General features: G+C 48.4%; 1 protein-coding gene and 1 pseudogene across 1 annotated transcript; one reads left to right on the top strand and one right to left on the bottom strand.

Moving 5' to 3' along the window:
* Window positions 1–3182: 3182 nt before the first annotated feature.
* On the top strand, window positions 3183–4836 carry LOC125943400 (uncharacterized; annotated as a pseudogene).
* An 842-nt stretch (window positions 4837–5678) lies between these two features.
* On the bottom strand, window positions 5679–6714 carry LOC119439971 (myb/SANT-like DNA-binding domain-containing protein 1). Its single transcript, XM_037704928.1, has 2 exons — window positions 6476–6714; window positions 5679–5856 (listed from the first exon to the last, which is right to left on the bottom strand). The coding sequence occupies exons 1-2, from the start codon at window positions 6712–6714 to the stop codon at window positions 5679–5681; spliced, it is 417 nt and encodes a 138-aa protein (XP_037560856.1).
* Window positions 6715–24520: the final 17806 nt, after the last annotated feature.

Genomic DNA, 24520 nt, shown 5'->3' with positions numbered 1-24520 from the left:
CGGACTTCTACAGCCGATCGAGCCACCTCGCCGACCGTTCCAGCAGATCGGGATGGACTTACTGGGGCCTTTTCCGACGTCGGCGTCCGGGAATAAATGGATCGTCGTAGCTACGGACTACCTCACCCGCTACGCCGAAACAAAAGCCTTGCCCAAAGGCAGTGCTGTTCGTTGAGAACATCCTCCTGCGTCACGGTGCCCCAGAAGTCCTCATCACCGACAGAGGTACGGCCATCACGGCTGAACTAACTCAAGCCATCCTGCGCTACAGCCAGACAAGCCATCGCCGGACCACCGCCTACCACCCGCAGACGAATGGCCTCACCGAGCGCCTGAATAAGACTATCGCCGACATGCTGGCAATGTACGTCGACGTCGAACACAAGACATGGGATGCCATCCTTCCGTACGTGGCCTTCGCATACAACACGGCCATGCTAGAAACGACGCACATGGCGCCGTTCAACCTGGTCTACGGAAGGAAACCGGCAACGACGCTTGACGCCGTGCTACCGGATGTCACCGACGAAGAAAATCTCGACGTTGTCACCTATTTTCAGCGTGCCGAAGAAAGTCGACAGCTCACCCGCCTGCGCATCAAGAACCAACAGACAACCGACAGCCGACACTACAATCTTCGACGACGCTACGTCGAGTACCAGCCCGGAGACCGTGTTTGGGTCTGGACTCCGATACGCCCAAGAAGACTTAGCGAGCAACTCTTACGTCGCTATTTCGGACCATATAAGATCATCCGACGGATTGGCGCACTGGACTAGGAGGTCGTGCCAGACGGTATTTCGCAATCACAGCGGCTCCGTGCACGACCTGAAGTCATCCACGTGGTGCGCCTTAAGCCTTTCTACGCCCGCTGACGAACTTAGGTCCTTCGTTGCTTTGTTATTTTTGTCCCTTTCTGTACGCGTGGTTTTGTTTTCGCTTTCGTGTTTGTAGCATCGGGAAGATGCTTTTTAAAGGGAGGGTATTGACACGTATACATGTTTATCTTTCCCCGGTGGCCGCTTTCCACCGGCTAACAAATGTTAAACGTTATCGCTCGGCGCAGGACGCGCCTGTATGGGAAGTTTCTAGAATGTTATCGATGCCTCTTTCCGTTGCCTGTTTTCACCGACGCTTATGTTATCTGATTGTGTGACCGACGCGAATGGTCTAGAACTTTCTCGAAGACACGCGGGCACCAGGGAATAATCTGGAACATTCGATAACTCATCTATAAAAGGCGTCGCGTATCGCTGCTCATGAGATTTTCGACGATCGCCGACTCTGTTCGCCGCTATCGTTGTACTTTGAGTGTAGCTTGCTTTTGTGGGCACAGGTTCGCCCAATAAACAACCAGTTTTGTCATGCACAGTTTTAAGACTGTTTAGTTCAGCGTCACAACTACGTGACACTATTGACACAGGATGTGTTCCAAGCGATTGGAAAGTAGCTCGTACAATTCCCGTCTTTAAATCTGGTGACTCATCTAATGCATCAAATTACACACCAATTTCATTAAGAAGTACGTGTTGCGAACTTCTCGAACATATAATTTAATCCGCTATCATGAAGTTTCTAACGAATATTGCTTCTTTTTTGTCAATCAGCATGGGGTTCTACACGGTCGACACTGTGAAACACAACTCTTCGAATTAATTACTGACTTGCATAATTCTATCCATTCTTTGCACGAAGTTGATGCGATATTTGTGGCCTAGGCTTTCGACAAGGTTCCCCACTTGCGCCTAATTGACAAACTATCGAACCTCAACATTAATACGACAATTATTACGTGGATTACTAATTTTCTAACTAGCCTTTACGAATTAGTCCTTTTCAATGAACACTCCTTTCCGTTAATTCACGTTAAATCTGGTGTGTCACAGGGTTCTGTGCTCGGGCCAATCTTGTATTTAGTTTATATTAACGAAATAAGTCGTGGTCTGTGTTCCACGGTAAGTATATTCAGTGATTGCGTAATTTATAGAGAAAATACTAACCCTATAGATACTTGCTACTTACAATCCGATTTAGACAAGCTCAGTAAATGGTGTAAGAAATGGCTAATGGTAATTAACGTCAATAAAACCAAAGCCATTAGATTCACGGCCAAAGCTAATCATGTGTTATGAAAATACACATTAAAATGTACCTATATCCTCAGCATGCTCTATAAAGTATTTGGGCGTCCATTTGTCATCAGATTTGTCATGGAACACTCATTGAGACGCCATAGTTATCAAAGCATCTAATACCTCTGTCACACGAGCACGCAAAAACTCTTTTACGCAAGCGGTATTTTACCAAGTTGAAAGACTTTTGAATGAAGAGGTGTTGCGCAACAGACACACGGCGCTGACGATCTCCTTTTAGTGTTTTCTTCTGGACACGCTACCGAAAGCGTAGCGCTAGCGTTCGAAACAATATCGGCCAAAAAAAAACTTATGTATCTCGAAATATAAAGTGAAAACTTATTGGTTACACGTTTTTAAAATAAATTTAACATAAAAACGGTAATATAAACATCTAATGTAGTAGTTTAAAGAGCGTTTGCAGAACAAGCGAAGTGCACATGTTTGTCTGGCAACATTGGGCTTCTGTTTGTGTGTTTTTTTTACGTTAGCTTCAGCATGCCCGACCAGTGTCTGAGTTTTGCTCCCGCCACGAACGTTCTGTTCCAAGTTGAACACCGCAACATATCGCGTCAGTGTCAAAACTTCTGTTGACTTCTTGAATAGGAGCTTTAAACCGGCCATTCTAGGCCGATCCCACTCGTGGGGGGGGGGGGGGGGGGGGGGCTATGTGCCATATGTGAAGAGAAACAACAGCCTTCCCGCTTTCGTGCTGCTATCATGGGTGACCGTACCGAGGAAAAAATCGGAATCGCGTGTCTTATGGCAAGGATTCTCGCTCTAGAAACCGAAGCAGACGCAGCGAAGGCACTCAAAGACGGTATAAGGCAACAGCTGATCCTGAATAGTTCCATACTGTACGCCTCGGCGCTGTCTGCCAGAATCTGCAACCGAGCGACCTGGGCTTTCAACCGTCATGAAAGATGGTTCGAGGAAACTGTGCCTCATCTCGGTGAGCACAATTTTAAGCAGTGGTTTCGAATAAACCCTTCGACGTTTCGGTTCATTGTGGAGAACTTGCGCCTTGTGCTCGAACGACAAAGCACCAACATGCGTGAGCCGATCCCCCCCGAGAAGCGAGTCGCAATTGGCCTATACAAGCTGTGCTCGTCGGCCGAAGATCGAACTGTGGCAAACCTTTTCGTGGGTGGGCGCTCAACCGTCAACATCATGTACAGGCAGTTTTGCGAGGCAGTTGTATCTGTGCTCGAAAGCGACTGGGTCAAGATGATTACTGCTGAGGAAATGGCAAAGCACATCCAGGAATTCGAAGCTGTCTGCGGTTTCCGTCAAGGTGTCGGAGCCCTCGATGGATGCCACTTTCCCATTTCGCCACCAAAGGAGCACGCCACAGACTACCATAATTATAAAGGCTGGTAAGTGGGCTTAATATAACTTCTTTCGTGTAAAAGTTCCGATTTGTGCCAAATTACTGTAGCGAGAAAGCAGTGCTACTGCACCTTTTTCGTTACACAATGCATACCAAGCGTTATGCCTCACGGGCAAGTCTGGATCTCAAGAAAAAAAAATGTGCCGTTCTTCCACTTGGCCAGAAGTTTGGGTCAGCGCATAATTTGGTTGCTACCATTTTGCAACGTTTACTTACACCAGAGCAACAAGACCATTGACACAGTTTTGACGTAAACTATTTAATGTAACAGGGAGAAGAAACAGGATTGTAATCGCTGTAACAATTACAACATTTGAATAAGTGCCAGAGAACACAGCCGCATCTCAGCTGCACAGAACGAAATATACTTAACAGACACAAGTAAAATAAACTATATGACTGCAAAAATACAAACAAACAAACAAACTGCTTGCACTTTGTAGTACTATGCTGAACACCCGTCATGGTTGCTCAGTGGCTATGGTGTTCGGCTGCTGAGCACGAGATTGCGGGATCGAATCCCGGCCACGGTGGCCGCATTTCGATGGGGGCGAATTGCAAAAACCCCTGATACTTAGATTTGGGTGCACGTTAAAGAACCCCAGGTGGTCCAAACTTCCGGACTCCCCCTTTGCGGTATGCCTCATAATCAAATCGTGGCTTTGGCACGTAAAACCGCATAATTTTTACCATGCTGAACTGAGCTTACATGACTCTGCACTTTGTTCTTTGCAGGCACAGCATCATCTTGCTGGCGCTTGTGGATCACAAGTACCGCTTTAGGTATGTCAACGTTGGTGCCCCTGGACGCTGCCACGACGCCCACGTGTTGGCCTTTCAAAGCTGTCGAAGATCATTGACAGTCCGCTTTTTGAAACCGCGCTTGCCACAATAGGCAGCATAGCGGTACCACCAATAATTCTTTGTGATCAGGCTTTTCCATTGTCACGAAACCTGATGAAGCCCTTTGGACACCGCGGTGCAATGAACGACGCTGAAAAAAATTTTAACTATCATTTATGTGCAGCGAGGAGAGTAGTAGAAAACGCATTCGGGAGGCTTAAGGCCCGGTTTCGTTTCACAGCAAAGAGGATGGAGTGTCGTGTGGACAATGCCCGTTTGGCAATACGAGCGTGCTGCGTGCTAAGCAACATTTGCGAGCACTTTAACGACAGTGTCCACCCGCAATGGTTAAGTGAGGTGCAGCAGTGCAATGCTGAATTTCCACAGCCATCACGTGCAACAGAAGCACAAGTTGGAAATGGAGCAACCCTAAGGGGCGCGCTTGTACAATATTACAGCCAAAGGAGCTAAAACGTTGAACAAAAAAACTATAACAGGGGATTAGTTTTTGGTGAAAAACAACACCACAGCATCAATAAGCTTCTCGTGCAACTTGAGTGACTGGTTGCGAATCTCCATCTCCACCTTGTGTGCTGCTTCAAACTACTCTCTTAGGAGCCGCTGCTCCTCGAGCATCTTCGCCTGGAAGTCGGCAGTTGTGGCCCGTCGCTTCCTCCGGGTGCCATCCGAGCATTCACTTGGAAAGCTTCTGCTTTCCCGAATGGAGCTTTCGTCGTGAGGGCTGCTTGCCATCTCAGGTGCCGGAGACTGGGGGGGGGGGGGGGGGACATTCTTCAACTATTGTGGCTTCGACATCTGGATAAGAGGCTGAACCGGAGTCCATCATGCCGAAGATGAGCTGCGTTTCAAGAAGACAGACAAAATGCATTGACTAGATTAGTTCACCTGCTAAGCAGCAGATTCACTTGACTAATTTTAGTTTCAGTTTAATGTTCATTCTACACTGTATTCACTCAGTACTGTTCGTGTTAAACTACATTTGTTTGTACCACTGTGTCATATTAAATCGTACTTAGGTTGCTGTAGCCTGTCATATGCAAAAGAAAATGTTTTTTGAAAATATTGAGTGCCACTAAAATGTGTTCATTTAGTGTATTTATTGAAAGCAGTCATTACATTATGTGATAAACAACTAATGTGAATTTCTTACACAATTTTTTTTGTAATTGCATGCACAGTGTGCTACACCCGTGTAAGCAATGGGTTACAGCTCCAAAACAGTAAAAGCCACATCTATCACTCCATGTGTTGACGTTTACTTGGCAGCGTTGCAATAAAAAATATACTTGTCACTAGGTGTTACTTACTTCCTCTACTGAGGCACTGCTGCTTGTGGTGCCGATGCCGCTCCCAGCCTCCTCCATTAAGGAAGGGTCGTTTACAGGCAGGGAGCCTAGGAATCTGTGTACTTCGGTGAAAAATGGCCAGCTTGGTGGGGAGGACCCTGTTTCAAGTTGTTTCAGGCACCTCCTGAACATTAAGAAAATAAAAGTGAGTAAACAACTATTAAATCGTACCGAGCAATAACTACCAGTGCATGCAAAACGCAACATGTTTTAATAAAGTAAAAACTAGCGAAGTTAAACCTCTGTCGAGAAAGTTGTGCATGCGATGTTTCGCGCCTCTGAGAAAAGCATTGCGTGATTTGTGCGAGAAAAATGGAAGTTGCAGTCACATCTGTAGATATTAAAACGTGCTGGCGACTTAATTATTCGTAATATCTGCCGTCGTGACGGAATGCAGCGCATTATAAAGTGCGCCTTCCCTTCGTTTTATATGACACGTTCCCGCTCATAACTGGTAACTACACCTGGGTTTATAGACGTTTGTAAATTTTTTCAGCGCGTGTGACTGCTAATAAGCATTCATTGCAATAAGCTGTCACTGTGAACGATTGCAGAGAAATCATGCAGTTCACTTTTGCGCCGCAGAATACACCGCTATGACAATGCAGCGAAACACATCATATCCGAAACCAACCAGAATGCCAAGACCTATGTAAGCAACAGCGAAAACGAGAGCTCGCTGCGCATGACACAGCTCTCAGGCGGCTCGGACGCGCCAAGCTTACTTCCTTGCTTTCTCTCACCTGTAAGTGTGTCCCAAGTTCTCTATTTTGGTGTGGACCTGTTCTTTCATGCGGGGAACACCCGCGCTTGTGAGCGCCCTGGCAATGCTGGCGTACACGTCTCCATTGTGGTTCTGCGCACGTAGCGAGTGTAGGTTGTCTTCCCACAGCTTGATTAGTGTCCACGTGTCAATTTCCGACCATTGTAGCCGCTGTTTTTTGCGTGCGCCCATGGCTGTTCGGTCAGCGGCGTTGGCCATAGGTACTCGATATATCGCGCGTGCGGTTTTTCACGTTCGTGCGGCGCGCGTCTGCTGCAAGCGTCATCACGTGACATCCCCAGCCCGTTCCACCTGCTTACGAGAGTACAGAAGAAAACGAGCATTACTGGGTTTACTACATCTTCTGCGAGACATAAAAATATTTTTTATAACGAGTCTAGGCGACAAAAAATTACGCATTTGCTTGTTTTTTTAATATATGATAATTGCTGGCACCCACTGGTTTCGAGGCTACTCCTTTCCGGCCGTAAAGGAGATCGGCGAACTCCGTTTCCAGAAAAGACCGCTTCTGAAAAAGAGATCGCTCCCTGTCGTGTGTCTGCGGGCGAAACTCTTTTTGAGGAGAAGTCTTTTTGCTCAAAAGACTTTCGAGTGCCCGTGTGACAGGGGTATAAGACACTTGGCTTTGTTCAGCGCAACTTGCGTTTAGCTAACCCGACCATTAAACATCTTGCTTACACTACTTACGCATTTCTAATTTCGAACCCGCATCAGGCCTACTCGTAAAGAAATTGGAATCTCTGCAGAATAAAGCTGCCCGATTCATAACAAAAAACTACAAGCGAATATCTAGCATAACCGAAATAAAATGTTAAGTTAATCTATCTTTTCTAGAAAAACGTAGACTGGTCACGCGTCTGTCAGTTTTTCCACAAGCTTTACCACAATCAGTCATCACGCGATACGCTTCACATCACACCATCTCATCGTGTGTCCTCACGACTTGATCATCAGCTTAAAGTGGAGCCTATCTTCACCCGAACTAACCTGTTCTTTCACTCACGGCTACTTCTTGCCATCCGTCAGCGAAATCAGCTTCCGCCTCACATCACAGCTATTACTGATCGTAACGGATTTGTAAACAGGCTGAAACGCTTCTTTAACCTATAAACTGTGTCGGTTAATAATACAAAAGTTTTATCATCTTCCTGAAATATTGCAGAGCGATTGCAATACGTCATTGTCACTGTACCGTTTTTTTCTTGTCTTTTTGTTTCTTTTTTCGTAGTTGTGTTTTTGGTTGTGGCATCGTATGTATTTCTGGTTACGACGCATTTGTAAATTATGTCTGAAGTGTTTGGAATTGCTGCTATAATTAATATTTCAACATTTTTTGATCGTATTTCACATTAGTTATGTTGCAACTCAATCTTTGCTTTATTGTGTAGTTTGTTTTTATGCTTAGTTGTCTATGTTAAGATGTGGCGCTACCCTGTTTTATTCATGGTTGTGTCCCCCCTTTGTAATCCCTTCCGGATTTTAGGGTACTTGAAAAAAAATTGCCAACTGGCCGAGCTGGTAATGAATAATTTTTAAATAAGGGACAATGCCAAAATGTCTTGTTTCTATTATTTGCCTGGTTCCTTGTAAGGGCCTTTTTAAGGATGAGATAAAATCTTCAACAGGGACGGAATGTGCAGCGAACTTGAATGTCCCAAGAGTCTTAATGAACACTATTGGACATTCCGCCTCATTCACACACTCCGTAAGTGTGTTCAAGTTGCCTGTTTGCAACTTTAGTGGGTTTTTTTCGGTGCCTATAACTCCCTTTTCAAGCAACCAAAACGAATTTAGCGCGAATCAATCGGCATTTGGCCATTTTATGATGTTGCAGCTGGAAAACTAAAGGCACATTTTCCCATTTCATGGATATAAATAAGCATTTATAAATCGATAACAAACAGCTAGCTCATCAGGTAATAAACTTAATATTGCGTTAAGTCCCAGCATAAGAACATTAAGGCACAAGACTGCATGCACTCTCATTTGCAAATATGTAAGCCATGGAAGGAATCTGGCATTCACGCAGTCGACTGAATTAAGCAGTTGCGAGCACCATCAACAGATTTCAAGTGCAGATGCCAAATATAAACGTCCATATTAGACCCAGTAGTAGGCGCAATAAATATTATTAACATGCACGTTACGTTATCTGCGTGTTTGCGTAGTTTACGCACGGAGCGATGTAGTGCTTAGTTCTGTTAACTCTAGTAAATAAAGAAAGCCTGCAATGCGCTAAAATTCTGGCACAACCGGTCTCACCATTAATGCCGACGTTGATTTACTCAGGATTGAAACAATGTGGTGACCCACCACATTGCCAAATTTTTCACTTCTGCGTAGCTAACTTCTTCAATTTGCCGTTACGGACAGCCTTTTCACTTCTGTGAAGTTCACTGTTGCTCGTTCAATGAATGTTCTGGTCCCAATCAGTTTACATCACTTCCTTCTGTACACTCGGCTGCTTTTCATGCCTACTTTTTTCGTTCCCTGTAGCTGAGTTCTTCAATTGGCTTTCGCCGACTTCTTAGTCGGGGTGCCTATCCAGTGGCACTTATTCATTCCGGATGATTAGACAATAATGTTGCCATACCTACTGTCGCATGCTTATTTGCTCATATGCAATGAGCCAAATTGTCTATTGCGGTGATTGCCTAGTTGTACAAATTCCACAGGCAGACTGCACCGCTGTGGCTGAGGCTGGCGGTTGTGAACATAACTTCCATGGGATTGATTGCAGGGCTTCCTCGCCCCACTAATACGCCAAGTCTGCAAGAGCACACTCAGCTGACATTATTTTAGAGCATGTGACAGAAGGTGAACAAGCTTGCTAATGAACGAACGCCACAATGCTGCGTCAGCGGCACCTAAATCCCACTTCTATGGAAAGCCTTCGCAGACCACGGCGAAAGTAAACCTTCCTTCGTATTGTTATTCATGTCTTATTACCTACAAAACTACAAGAGTTCACCGACAGGGCCATCGAGTTGCTACTAGTCCAACTACTGTCTCTCAGAGTCACTGTCTCGTGCACACAGATGTGAGGGATTCTTAGCGGGTAGGACGAGTCGTTTTTGTGAGCCCATCTCACCCCTCATTTTGGTGTTCGCTCATATAGTAGGGGAAATGCCCAAACGGGTGCTACTTAAATTGCAAGCTATACATGTTGTCATGAAGTCAATTAGTATAGTACCCAAGCTCACAAGAGTGAAACTTTACTCTGTCACAATTAGTGCCGCAAAACACATTCTACAAGTTACAAAAACCCAACAGATCTCTCAAGAAATCAGCAAACTCCGCAAGTCCTCACATCCCAGTATTGAGGTGCAGTAGGTGCACATGCATGGTACGAATCATTTAAACCACGTGGCAGACCGACCGACTGGCTCAATCGCCTTTCCCATCTCAGACCCCAGTATCTCTTCCGTCAGACAGTGAATAAGTTTAAGCTTCTGCTAAATATCACATAGGGTAGCGGCAGAAAATGCACCTTTAACTTGTACAAGAGCCTCGCATAGCTTTCTGCTACAGTCGGGAGGATGAAAATGTTCCTCTTACATGGTAAAAGTGAATCGAACCAATCATTGGCCTCTGGCATCAATCTGTATAGGGGCCCCACAGAACATGATCTGCAATAATGTGCCTGGATATGATTCATTCATATTGAGCAGAAAAGTTACAGACAGGTATCACGTGTCTAAGGAAGGCTTGTCTACGTTTCAGTAGGTCTGCCTATTTTTGTGGACGGCGGCCTTGTCATCATCAGAAGGTTAGCTTTAACGCGTTAGTAGGGTGACGTCAGGTGCGGTAGTTGTCAGCTGGCTGTAAAGGAAGATACACGAAAAGAAAATGAGTCTTGTCGTTTCACGTTTCTATACATGGTTACTAACACGAGTGGGAAATAACGGGAGAGTGGGAAGGCAGCAGAAGAAAAGGGCAGAGAGGGCGGCACGGAAGGAGACGATGTGAAGTCATCGCAGAACTCTACAGAAACCGTAGGGGTCGTAAGCGGCGCCACTGTCACAAAATAAATATAAGCTGCCACTAAAGAAATTAAAAGCCTATCCAAGTCAGCTAAGCGACCCAGAAATGTAACCGCCTCAGAGAGTCCAATCATCTCAAATCTTAGTTGTCACGGATTTCAGTGGACTAAAGAAGGACAGGGACAAGTCGCTCGTTTAAGACAAGCATTTATAATTGAAGAAACAAACGACAAAGAAAACAGCACAAAACAAAAAATTTAGAACACGAGTGAATTCTAGTAATTCCCCAAAGTCCTCAGATAATAAAATTCATAAGTCCAAAATATTTACATTAAGTCCCTCGACGTGGCCACGTCACGTCGTCGTCGTGGCTTCCGCCGACACGTCGTTGGGCCCGCCGATTCGTCGTAGACACGAAGTCGCTGTGTCCGACGTTCTGTCCACTCTTTGTCCTGGTTAGGGGGTCAGGACGGTTGGGTGACCGAGCTGCGTGGATCGCCCGGTCAACTCCGCTAGCCTGCGTATCTTAGCCGCAGGGAATCCGGGAAGCGGCGCCGTCAGCCTGTAGCTGCGGCTTCCGGTGGGGCGTTCGCTCAGCTCGCGGGTCGTGGCCGCGGCAGCTGAAGAACAGCTTCCATTGGGTTGCCGCCGTCTCCGCGATCCACCCGTCCTCTCCGCCCTCCAGCTCCTTCTGCCCGTCTTCGTCCCACAGCGTAGCTTTGCTGCTCTCTTCGGCTACGTGTCCTTTCGCATCGTTCGACACGTAGCTCCGCGTGCACTTTTGCACTTCTTCTTTCATATATTGTATTGTTTTTATTCGGACGCTCTTATTTTCCAATTTCTTCCTTTATTTTTTCCACTGACTCTGCGTGCTTTCTTGTCCACTTCTTATCTTCTGCTTTTTCTTCTTTCTTTCTTCGTTTATTGGCTCATGACATTAGTTCCCGGAACGAAATTGTTATCATGGAAACAGATAAGGGTGGAAGTATAGTTATTTGGCCAGTAGATAAGTGTGAGTATGAGGCTTACAGACAGCAAAATAAACCTGAACACTACTGCAAGCTAGACAACAATCTCACATTACCATCAGCACTGCCAATTACCGACAGGCTGAAATCATTCCTTTCTGAGGAGTGGGCACGGCGTACCCAGCCCTGCAACAATGCTGACCAGGCTCCTTCTCTTCGTTGTGCAAGTTTTGCTGGGAATCACCGCTGTATCAACGACAAGCCATGCGCACTGCGTGTAACACCGTCTCAGCCTCGATAGGAGCAAGTGCGTGCGAACCAACCAACATTTTGCACCGTCAACTTCTGATGGCCCTGAGCTCCTGGCGCCACCTTGTCAGCGCAGCGTGACGTCTTAGACAGCCGCTTCTATAAAAGAACCCCTCTGCTGCTTCAACTTCAGTGGGCACGGCGGACCCGGCCCTGCAACAATGCTGATCAGGAACCTTCTCTTCGTTGTGCAGGTTTTGCTGGGAATCGCCGCTGTATCAACGACAAGGCACGCGCACTGCTTGTATCACCGTATCAGCATCGATAGGAGCAAGTGCCTGCGAACCAACCAACATTTTGCACTGTCAACTTCTGGTGGCCCTGAGCTACTGGCGACACCTTTTGTTCAGCGCAGCGTGACGTCATTGACAGCTGCTTCTATAAAAGAACCACTCTGCTGCTTCAACTTCAGTGGGCACGGCGGACCCGGTCCTGCAACAATGCTGACCAGGCAGCTGCTCTTCGTTGTGCAGGTTTTGCTGGGAATCGCCGCTGTATCAACGACAAGCCACGCGCACTGCGTGGATCACCGTATCAGCATCGATAGGAGCAAGTGCGTGCGAACCAACCAACATTTTGCACTGTCAACTTCTGGTGGCCCTGAGCTACTGGCGACACCTTTTGGTCAGCGCAGCGTGACGTCATTGACAGCTGCTTCTATAAAAGAACCACTCTGCTGCTTCAAGTTCAGTGGGCACGGCAGACCCGGTCCTGCAACAATGCTGACCAGGCAGCTGCTCTTCGTTGTGCAGCTTTGCTGGGAATCGCCGCTGTATCAACGACAAGCCACGCGCACTGCGTGGATCACCGTATCAGCATCGATAGGAGCAAGTGCGTGCGAACCAACTAACATTTTGCACCGTCAACTTCTGGTGGCCCTGACCTCCTGGCGACACCTTTTGGTCAGCGCAGCGTGACGTCATCGACAGCCGCTTCTTTAAAAAAACACTTCCGGGAATTCGGATTGCCTTTTATGGAATCAAGGAGTGATGAATAGCTCGTTAAAATTTCTTACACGGGATAACAATTGTTTCCTCGTTGTGTCCAACAATGGGTTAAGAGATTTTCCGTTCGTGCGCGAACAAGCGCGCCATGGTATTTTCCCTTGTCGACAGCCTCAAGTTTACAGTTCGTTCCTCTTATTTCTTCCTTAAAGGTGCCTGGCCTCGCTGTTTCAGCATCCAACAATTCCTGCAGCATTTTTTAGGTTATTTTCTTCTTGGCGCTCTTCAAAACGTATTTCTACTGCTCGCTCTATGGCATTCATTTTTACGGCTTCTTTAAACCTGTCCCATAGCTCACCCCATCGTCTTTCATAGCTACTGTTTGCTTTAGCAACTTCTGTTCGTACAATTTTATAGAAATTGTTCGTCCTTTAAGAGTTTCGCGTTTAATTTCCATGTTTTCCATTTCATTCTAGGTTTTACGGAGATCTTCTTCCCTGTTGTGAAGGCTACAAAACAATGGTCGCTAAATGTTATGTTCAGCACCTTGTAATCATCACACAGTGTGGCAATTTCTTGCGAGAGATACGCTCTGTCTAACCTTGCATGGCTATTGCCTTGGAAATGTGTATAATGCCGATTATTACCTTCATTCGCGTAATGTGCATTGTCCTTCAACAGGGCTCTTCCTATGGACCCCTCAGGAACACAACGCTCATATCATCCGAGTATTCATCAAGCGAACGATCATCCGTGTTAAAGACACAATTGAAATCTCCTAACACTGTCAAACATCTGTCTGTTTTCATGTACTGCGATATTTCTTGAAAAAACGCAAGCCGGTTATTTACGTTTGTTGGTGCGTGCAATATATTGCTACACGCGTGTGGTATTTGGTTGTTTGAACGAGGCGCGGGGGCGCCTAGACGAAGAAGACGAACTGCTCTGGGCTCTCGAGCTATCGGCTGATCTGGCCAGCGCTGCAGCTATCTTTTGTAAATATACTTGTAAATGGTCTCCTGTACTTAATTCTCAGTTCGCGTAACATTTTTGGTGGAGCGTGCCGTTCCCCGTCCTCACCACGGAGCTCCGCAGCGGCCGCACCGTCCAGCTTTTCGCCATGGCTCCCGGTGACAACTCGTCTGCTGTTACTACTGCAACTCCAACCAGAACGTTGCCCCTCCCGCGATCCTAGCATATTCTCCGGACAAGATAATGTTGACGTTGATGACTGGCTACGCATGTATGAGCTTGTTAGCCGCAACAACCACTGGGACCCTACCATAATGCTAACTAATGTCCTCTTCTACTTGGGCGGAACACCTCGTGTCTGGTTCCGGACACACGAGGAGGAGATCTATAGCTGGGACGCATTCAAGGAGAAGCTCCGCGACCTCTTTGGCAATCCGACCGGTCGGCAGCAGGCTGCAAGAAAAGAGCTTGCTACACGAGTACAGTCTTCCACTGAATCGTAAGTCTCGTACGTACAAGACGTGCTAGCTCTTTGCCGGAAAGTGGACGAGAACATGGTCGAAGTTGACAAGGTTGGCCACGTTCTCAAAGGGATCGCGGACGACGCGTTCAACTTGCTGATCTTCAACAATGTGTCTACCATCGACGTCATTGTCAAGGAATGCCGCCGCTTTGAGCTCGCCAAAAGCCGCCGCGTCATTCCACAGTTCTCCCGGCTCCCTAACACGGCTGCGACGTCGTCCTGCGTCGCCCTTACCGCTTCACCCCCCTCCAATGAGACCGTTCACCGCGAGCTCGAGGCTGCCAGTCCTGCCACGTTCCTTCCGCGCCCACTTGACCCCACCATTGACCAACCAGCCCCAGCGATCTCCCTCATTCAGGAGGTTGTGCGGCAAGAGTTTGCCAACCTCGCTTTTCCTGCTGCCTGCACCAACTCCCGAGCTGACGCCCGACTGGTGCCGACAGCTGCGCCTCGCAGCGATCTGTATTCCCGTCCCAGATACCGCAACCCTGCAGAGTGGAGAACTCCGGACAACAAGCCCATTTGCTTTCGTTGCCACCGCATTGGCCACGTCGCTCACCACTGCCGCACCTCCTGGACATCGCCGTATTCGAGCTACTTTTCCCCGTCTCCTCGCCCATATGCCGACTCTCGGCCCTACTCGCCTCGCCGTATGCCTTCTAGCTCTCACGTATCCGTCGACGACAGTAGTTCCACTCGCTCGCCGTCACCTCAGCGCCGTCGGTCCCCGTCGCCCCAGCCACGCCGCTATTCGTCGCTGACCAATTATGGACCCTCCCGGACGGAAAACTAGGCCATGCAGCTCTTGGAGGTAGTGCTGCATCACGTTCGTCCTGTCCAAATCCTCCGTTGACGCTCCTCATGAACACGAACCTAATTGAAGTAGATGTAGATGGTGTCCCGTTGACGGCATTGATTGATACAGGAGCCCAAGTGCCCATAATGAGCGCTAACCTATGTCGTCGCCTCAAAAAAGTTCTTACGCCTGCCGTCACTTGAGCCGTACGCGTCGCCAATGGCGCCACTGTTGCTGTCTGTGGTATGTGCACTGCTCGCATAGGAATTGCTGGCCGCCAAGTTCCCGTCCTGTTCTCCATGCTGACCAGTTGCACTCATGACCTAATCTTCGGGCTCGACTTTCTGACGACGCATTCTGCCCTCATCGACTGTTCCACCGGTACACTGTGCCTCGAGCTTCCTCTTGTTTCCGACATTCGCCCCGAACAACCGCACACCCTATGCACTACAGCGTTTGTTCGGTTACCTCCAAAAGCCCTAACCTTCGTCGAATTGGCCTCAACGGCAACCGTGCCTGATGGCGACTCTGTCGTCGCCCCTATTCGTGATGTCCTCCTGGCGCGCGACATCTCTGTGCCACACTCCGTCGTGACCCTTGCCGCTAATCAGATGTGTCTCCCCGTTGTCAATTTTGGCTTGACGAAGCAAGTGTTACCTGAAGGCATAGCGGTGGCCACGCTCCGGTCAGTGACAGACGACCACGTCACTGCTTTTGCAGCCGACGCGTCTCCAGATCCTCCTGATTACCCGCAGGATGCCTTGAACCTCGACGACCCATTACGTCCCATGGTCGCTCCGGACCTCGCCCCTGGCCAAGCCGCCACCCTATATCGCCTTTTGCTTTCCTATCGCGACATATTTGATACTGACAATCGCCCACTTGGTCAGACGTCCCTTGTTAAACATCGGATAAACACTGGTGATGCTGTTCCCATTCATCGCCGACCGTATCGCGTGTCCACGGCAGAGCGGCAAGTTATTCAGCAGGAAGTCAACAAGATGCTCGCCAAAGGCATTGTTGAGCCCTCGTCGAGCCCTTGGGCGTCGCCGGTGGTGCTCGTCAAAAAGAAAGATGGCACGTGGCGTTTCTGTGTTGATTACCGCCACCTAAACCGAATCACTAAAAAGGACGTTTACCTGTTACCACGAATTGACGACGCTCTTGATTGTCTTCACGGTGCCAAATACTTTTCGTCCATTGACCTTGGATCTGGTTATTGGCAGATTTCCGTCGATGAGCAAGACCAAGAAAAGACCGCTTTCGTCACTCCAGATGGCCTCTACCAATTTAAGGTTATGCCATTTGGTTTATGCATTGCCCCCGCCACGTTCGAACGGATGATGGACTCTCTGCTTCAAGGTTTCAAATGGTCAACTTGCCTTTGTTACCTCGACGACGTCCTTGTGTTTTCTCCTACGTATGAGACGCACCTTGAGCGCGTCGCAGCTATATGACGTCTTCCGCAAGGCTGGGCTCCAATTAAACTCATCGAAGTGCCACTTCGTGCGCCGACAGATTAGTGCTCGGCCATCTCGTCGATGCTTCCGGAGTACAACCCGACCCGGAGAAGGTTCGAGCAGTAACAGCTTTTCCTGTACCTCAGTCTGTCAAAGACGTCCGGAGTTTTGTGGGGCTCTGCTCTTATTTCAAACGGTTTGTGAAAGATTTCGCAGCAATCGCTCGACCACTCACTGAACTTCTGAAGAAAGACGTGCCTTTTACAGTGGGGTTCCCCTCAGGCTGCCGCATTTTCACGCCTTATCATGATTCTGACCAATCCACCGATCTTGGCCCACTTTGACCCGTCCGCACCTACAGAGGTCCGAACCGATGCCAGTGGTTATGGGATCGGCGCAGTCTTAGCGCAACAACACGGACACGACCGCGTTATAGCCTACGCTAGCCGGCTCCTGACAACTGCAGAGCGCAACTATTCGATTACCGAGCGCGAATGTCTTGCTCTCGTCTGGGCTGTTTCAAAATTTCGCCCATATTTATATGGCAAGCCCTTCTCAGTAATCACAGACCATCATGCGCTGTGTTGGCTTTCGTCGCTCAAGGATCCTACTGATAGGCTCGGTCGTTGGGCTCTCCGACTACAAGAATATCCCTACGCAGTGACGTACAAGTCGGGACGCCAACACCAGGACGCAGATTGCCTCTCTCGCTACCCAGTCCAAGACCCGACCTCTACGTCTGATACTGACACCGACGCCTGCGTTCTCTCTGTTTTTCCACTGGTCAATCTCGCCGACGAGCAGCGCCGTGACCCGTCCTTGCGTGTCATCATTGACCGCCTGGGATCGTCACTTGCCGACAGATCCTTTCGCTTATTCACACTTCAAGATGGCGTACTCTGCCGCTACAACGTTCACCCCGACGGCCCAGAATTACTCCTTGTGATCTCTAAACACCTTCGCTCGGCTGTTCTCCACGAACTTCACGACCTCCCCACTGCCGGTCACCTCGGTGTGTCACGTACCTACGACCGGATCCGCCGACGCTTCTTTTGGCCAGGGCTTGCTCGCTCCGTTCGAAGATACGTAGCTGCGTGTGAGAAATGCCAGCGACGCAAGACACCGCCGACGCTCCCTGCTGGGTACCTTCAACCAATCGACATTCCCGCGGAACCATTCTTTCGGGTTGGTTTAGATTTACTTGGTCCTTTTCCTCTTTCTACCTCTGGGAACAGGTGGATCGCTTTGGCCACAGATTACGCCACGTGCTACGCCATCACCCGAGCGCTCCCTACAAGCTGCGCCACAGATGTTGCCGATTTTCTTCTACGCGACGTGATTTTATTACATGGAGCTCCGAGACAACTTCTCACAGACCGTGGCCGGACATTCCTGTCAAAAGTTATCGCGGACATCCTGCAGTCCTGTGCCACGAGGCACAAGCTATCCACGTCATACCATCCGCAAACGAATGGCCTCACGGAGCGTCTTAATCGCACTCTCACAGACATGCTCGCGAAGTATGTGTTTTCCGACCACCCTGACTGGGACCTCGCTCTACCGTTTGTCACCTTTGCGTTTTATTCCTCGCGCCACGACACAGCCGGTTATTCGCCATTTTTCCTTCTGTTCGGCCGAGAACCAGCACTGCCCCTCGAAACAAGCCTCCCTGTTCACGCAGCACCCTCCACTGAATATGCACTTGACGCCGTCGCCTCGCGCTGCCCACGCAAGGGAAATTGCCCGTGGCCGCCTTCTGCACTCCCAAGAGAGTCAACGGCGTTTGTACGCCCAGCGACACCGCGACGTGCACTTCCCGCCTGGTTCTTTGGTGCTTCTATGGTCTCCGTCGCGTCAGGTCGGCCTGTCAGAAAAACTGCTGTCTCGTTACACAGGCCCCTACCGAGTGATTCGTGCCGTGACTCCCGTCACTTACGAAATCGCCCCTGACGCCCCATCTGCTGCCCAGTCCAGTGATATCGTGCACGTTACACGACTGAAGCAGTATCACCCTCCCAGTGATGACATTTAGACGCTCCGGGACGTCGCTTCTGCCGCCGGGGGATTATGCTACACGCGTGTGGTATTTGGTTGTTTGAACGAGGCGCGCGGGCGCCTAGACGAAGAAGACGAACTGCTCTGGGCTCTCCAGCTATCAGCTGATCTGGCCAGCGCTGCAGCTATCTTTTGTAAATATACTTGTAAATAGTCTCCTGTACTTAATTCTTAGTTCGCGTAACAATATTATTCGGAACTCTATATTACAATATACGAAATCACAAAACACGAATCGTCCACTCTGACAACTTATCACTGCTTCTTCCACTGCACCCAAACCTTTCTTAATAAAGATACAACATTCGGCCGCTGTGCCAAGAGCATGGCTAACGCATACAGTCCGGATCGACCGGAGCACCATCCACGGAGGATCCAGGCATTGAACACTGTCCCCCGGCGCTTCCTCATCTGGAGCATCACGTCGATGCCGTTTGGAACAACAGACGTTGGTTTGGAACAACGTTCTTGGACGTTGGTTTGGAAAGTGTAGCCGGCTCCTCCGTGGCCATCTCATCAGGCGTCTCATACGGTGTGTCTGGCTCCACGTCCATCTCCACGTTCAACGCGTCACGCCCATGATCCGCGTCTTCGATTGCAGGAGGTGTCCTCCCTTCTTCATTTATTCTTCTTTGTCTCTGCTTTCTTCCTGCAGTGTCGTCCTGCGTCGACGCGGACGGCGTTACCACCTTTTCCGCATCACTTGCCACCTGTTCAGCCTGCGTTTTTAAGGACGCTGTCAGCTGTTACCTCTTCCCCCATCAATTCGAGACCCTCGTCGTCAGGTTGCTTGCTGCCAGTAACTCTTGCATATGTACGCACGCATTCTTGTGCCTCAAGGCCAAATTCCGGGCACTGAGCACACCTTGGCACTCTGCTGTCTCGCCTAATGTGTCCTTTGCGTCCACAACGAAGACAAATTGGAGCTCTGCCGGGAACGACGACGAGCACTGAACCACCAAAGATTTTGAACACATGGGGCAAAGCGTCCGGTGTTAAATCCTCTCGGAGCGTCAGCCGCCCAATACGCGTAGTAGAATCGGCTTGTTCGAAACCTCTCACCTTCCAATCCTCTTGACGTACTTCTTTCACTTCGCCATAGTGGTCGAAAGTCCTCTTCAGTGCTTCCCCGGTAACGTGGAATGGAACCCAGTGCACTTTGAGTGTGATGTCTTGCTGTACAGGGTCAACGACGGCGCAAAAACGCCCTTTGACCACGAAGCCACCCGTGTTTACGAGCACTTCCTTTGCCTCTGGTGTTCGTAGCTTGATCAGCCACACATGCGTCCTTTGGAAGGGCCTTATACCGGTCACATCTTTCCTTACACCCAGTTCTCGCAGCGGGCCACAGAAGTCTTCGAGGTGGTATGGTCTCCAGGTCACGTAACAAACACTCTTTCATAGTGTCTCCTGATGGCAAAGTCGGTAGTACATACCGATAACCCGGTGGGGTGAGAGAAGACCTGTTACCTGACGCTATACTACAGTGCCTAGAATTGTATATTTTAGGCATTGTAGCTATACAGCCACACTTGCAGAAAATGCATTTGATGATGATGATGATGAACCTCTGTCATGGTTCTCATCAACTAAGGGGGATCGGCCAAGAATCGGGCTACAGTGGGTATGCTAAACACATTCGTATTTGAAAACAATAAACGCGAAGTAAAAGACAAGCATATCCACAGCATATCCACGAAGTGAATGATGATGAGTGGGCGAAGCACCAGGGGATCATTCGGGTAAACCACAGCTACGGACGAGAGATAAAGAGAGCGCGCGCCGGGAACGAGAGAGAAAGAGAGAGCGCGTCGGGAACGAACGCCCTTGTGCAATGCAGCGCCCCTAGCTACGGACGAGAAAGAGAGCGCGCGTCGGGAACGAACGCCCTTGTGCACCGCAGCGCCCCTAGCTACGCTCGAGAAAGAAAGAGAGTGCGTCGGGAACGAGAGAAAGAGAACGCGCGTCGGGAACGAACGCCGTGGTGCACCGCAGCGCACCTAGCTACGGACGAGAGAGAAAAACGCCGGAAGCGTTCTCCGGAAGCCGGAAGGTAGCTTCCGGAGCCGAAAGCGGAACCGGAAATGAAAACGGAAGCGGAACCAGAAGTGGAAACGGAAGCGGAACCGGAAGTGGAAACGGAAGCGGAAGTCGGCTTCCGGTTATACTATACATATATATGTATATAGGCGTATACACACATACATAGCGGTCTCCATGCCAACCAGAGCTACGGACTTACGCCATCTCGTGAACACTTCATAAAACTACAGGTGGCTACCACTTACGCCATCTATTGAGCAATTCATAAACTAGAGGTGGCTACATACTACTACTACTACTACTACTACTACTACTACTACTACTACTACTACAGAGGAGGGAACGACCCACACCCTAAGGAGCTTCGCCCCTAAAACCCTCTGCTGCTTCAACTTCAGTGGGCACGGCCGGCCCGGTCCTGCAACAATGCTGACCAGGCACCAGCTCTTCGTTGTGCAGGTTTTGCTGGGAATCTCCGCTGTATCAACGACAAGCCACGCGCACTGCGTGGATCACCGTATCAGCATCGATAGGAGCAAGTGCGTGCGAATCAACGAACATTTTGCACCGTCAACTTCTGGTGGCCCTGAGCTCCTGGCGACACCTTTTGGTCAGCGCAGCGTAACGTCATCGACAGTCGCTTCTTTAAAAGAACCCCTCTGCTGCTTCAACATCAGTGGGCACGGCGGACCCGGCCCTGCAACAATGCTGACCAGGCACCCGCTCTTCGTTGTGCAGGTTTTGCTGAGAATCGCCGCTGTATCAACGACAAGCCACGCGCACTGCGTGAATCACCGTACCAGCATCGATCGGAGCAAGTGCGTGCGAACCAACCAACATTTTGCACCGTCAACTTCTGGTGGCCCTGAGCTACTGGCGATACCTTTTGGTCAGCGCAGCATGACGTCATCGACAGCTGCTTCTATAAAAGAACCCCTCTGCAGCTTCAACTTCAGTGGGCACGGCGGACCCGGTCCTCCAATAATGCTGACCAGGCAGCTGCTCTTCGTTGTGCAGGTTTCGCTGGGAATCGCCGCTGTATCCACGACAAGCCACGCGCACTGCGTGGATCACCGTATCAGCATCGATAGGAGCAAGTGCGTGCGAATCAACGAACATTTTGCACCATCAACTTCTGGCGGCCCTGAGCTCCTGGTGACACCTTTTGGTCAGCGCAGCGTGACGTCATTGACAGCCGCTTCTATAAGAGAACCCTTCTGCTGCTTCAACTTCAGTGGGCACGGCGGACCCGGCCCTGCAACAATGCTGACCAGGCACCCGCTCTTCGTTGTGCCGGTTGGTCCCTCTGTGATATTTAGCAGAATTAGCAGTGAGCATCACAGCATTGTGGTCCTACCGTGCACCTACGGTGTATTAGCCTTGCTTATGAGTGTTTACATGTGTGCAAGTTACTTCTTTGTGGTGATATAGAAAGAAATCCTGGACCAACACAATAAGGACCCATGTGAACAACTGCTTGAAGGCCAAAAAGCTATGCTTACAGATGTAACTGAAATGAAAGAGCAGTTATGCAACCTAAACACTGTACTTGCCAGCTTACAACGTACTCTGGAGGACGTACAAAGTAAACTCCCTTATTCGTCTGCAGTCCTGGTTCAGGCAAGTGAAGTAGAGACAACGCTGAAATCTTTAGAGAAAGTGATGGCTTTTCAGACAACAAAATTGACTAGTTTGGAGGACCATAGCAGGCATTCCAGTGTGATTGTGTACGGGATAAAGGAGTTCGCTGACGAAACCGAATCTATGATGAGGGAAAAGATTGTCAAGGTAATATTCCAAGACAAACTGGGCGTGAAATATGAGTCTTTTGGTCGAATACATAGGTCAGGAAAAAACAAAGCAAACCGACCGATCATAATTTACCTCCAGGGTTACGGTGAAAAGAAGGCAATTTTTGCAAACTGCAAGAAACTCGAAGGGTCTGACATCTACATTCAGAACGATTATTCCCCATCGACACTGAAAAAAAGAAAACTCCGCTGGGATCAGCTGTAAAGAAGACAAGCTGCTGAAAAAAAGAGCTTCATTGATCCATGATAAGCTTAAGATTGGCAGGGATACTTTTTATTGGGATGAATGCCTAAACAGACGCATACAAATTCTCCAAAGCTCCCTTCGGACTCGCACAACGCACAAACTAAATACTTCCTCAAGCTCACAGGATTGATGTGCGCTCCAAAGGCCACGTAAGCAGCTCAGACTGATTAATGTTAATGCCCGCAGTATTAAAAATAAAAACGATGCGTTAGAAATTTTATTACTGAAGCCTGATCCTCATATTACTGTCCTAACTGAGACTTGGCTAGATGATGAAATACGCGACGATATATTTCCTCCTTCCTATACAGTGTTTCGAAAAGGCAGGCGTACCAGGGGAAGTGGTGTTGCCGTCCTGATCAAAAATGGTATTTGTGCCCATCTCTTGGAAGATACCCCTGATATTGATTGTGTGCGCGTCAAGATAATCTCTTGGGGTCACGGCTTAATTGTTTACGCCATATACAGACCACCAGATAAAACTCCCTAATACTTACAAAAATTTGAGGACGAAATGATCAGGCACAATAATAATAAGATTATATTGGCGGGTGACTTTATTTACCGAGCATCGATGGGGATCGCCTTAATACTGGAAACGCGTACAACAAGCACATCAACACTGTCTTCAATATTATGCTACGTTATAACCTAAAGCAGGTGGTATACGAGCCAACACGCGTGCAGGGCACTTGCAGTTCAATTCTCGACTTGGTATTTCTTAGCCAAGATTTTTGGGAATGTTTTGTTTGTGTTGAAGAAGGACTTTCCGACCTCCGCCTGGTGTGCATTAGCTTAGCAGCATTACATGGCGCAATATTATTCCTCAGTGCTTAGGTGCAAAGATTATTCTCATGCCGATGACGTGTCCATCATATAGCAGATGGAAAACTGTATTGTTGATTTTACCATCACTGATGCCTGCTCCCTGTGGAGTCGCTTCAAAATTATGTGCCACTACTGCCTCAACAGATTCATCCCGAGTAAAAATAAGAAAGTTCGCCAACATACACCTTTAATGGCACGCGATGGTATTCATATAAAACGCAAGGTTAAAGAAAAAACATGGGAATCCAGTTAAAATAAAGGAGGCGCAAAACTCTCTCGAACCGAAGGTAACTGCTGCATAGAATTACTATTATAACACCTCTCTGCCTAACTTTATTAAAAATGATCCCACTAAATTCTGGAACCATATGAAGGAAAAAAGAAACCGATTTCAAAGGTAATCATTGAGGGCACATCAATCACTAATGACGAAGACATAGCACACCATTTTAACTAGTACGTTCAAAGTGTCTTTGCAGTGACCGATATTTGCATTACTATGCTTCCAGTGAAACAGGTATTTGATGTGCATTCTATTTCTTATGCTGGAATTGTCAACGTGTTGGTAAACCGGAAAACTAAAGCTTCTTGTGGCCCTGACGAAATGCCAAACATCTTTTTAAAACGCTATCCTGAACTTATTGCCAGCTTTCTTGTCAAAATTTTTTCTGCTTCTATGCTGTCGGGACCACTTCCCGATGAATGGAGAGCGGCCAGAGTTCCAATATAAAAAGGGGGATCGATTAAGATTACAAAATTACCGTCCCATTTCTCTGACATCACAATGCTGCAAGCTCTTGGAGCACATTGTGGCAAACTATATTTTTTATTTATTTAAAAATACCTTACAGGCCTCAATTGAGGCATTGAGTAAGGGGGGCAGCACACAGAAAACACACAGAAATACATAGAATATTTGACAATGATAAAACAGTAGCAATTGACATAACACAACCGGACCCTCAACCGGAGCACAACGCGACATAGTGATATAGCAGTAAACACAGCGACATAACGGCGCCATCGCTACAATAAGGTGCATGAATAAGGTGCATAAAGGAATTC

Source organism: Dermacentor silvarum, chromosome 2 (genome assembly GCF_013339745.2).
Source record: "Dermacentor silvarum isolate Dsil-2018 chromosome 2, BIME_Dsil_1.4, whole genome shotgun sequence".
NCBI lineage: Eukaryota > Metazoa > Arthropoda > Arachnida > Ixodida > Ixodidae > Dermacentor > Dermacentor silvarum.
The sequence above is the reverse complement of the archived record's forward strand: the minus strand, read 5'-3'. Positions and strand labels throughout refer to the sequence as shown.

Excerpts from the sequence above, each read along its gene's own strand:
- LOC119439971 (XM_037704928.1), bottom strand. The coding sequence starts at position 6,714 with ATGGCCAACGCCGCTGACCGAACAGCCATGGGCGCACGCAAAAAACAG. Across the intron at positions 5,857-6,475 it reads AACTTGGGACACACTTACAG|GAGGTGCCTGAAACAACTTG; the intron begins GTGAGAGAAAGC and ends CTTAATGTTCAG.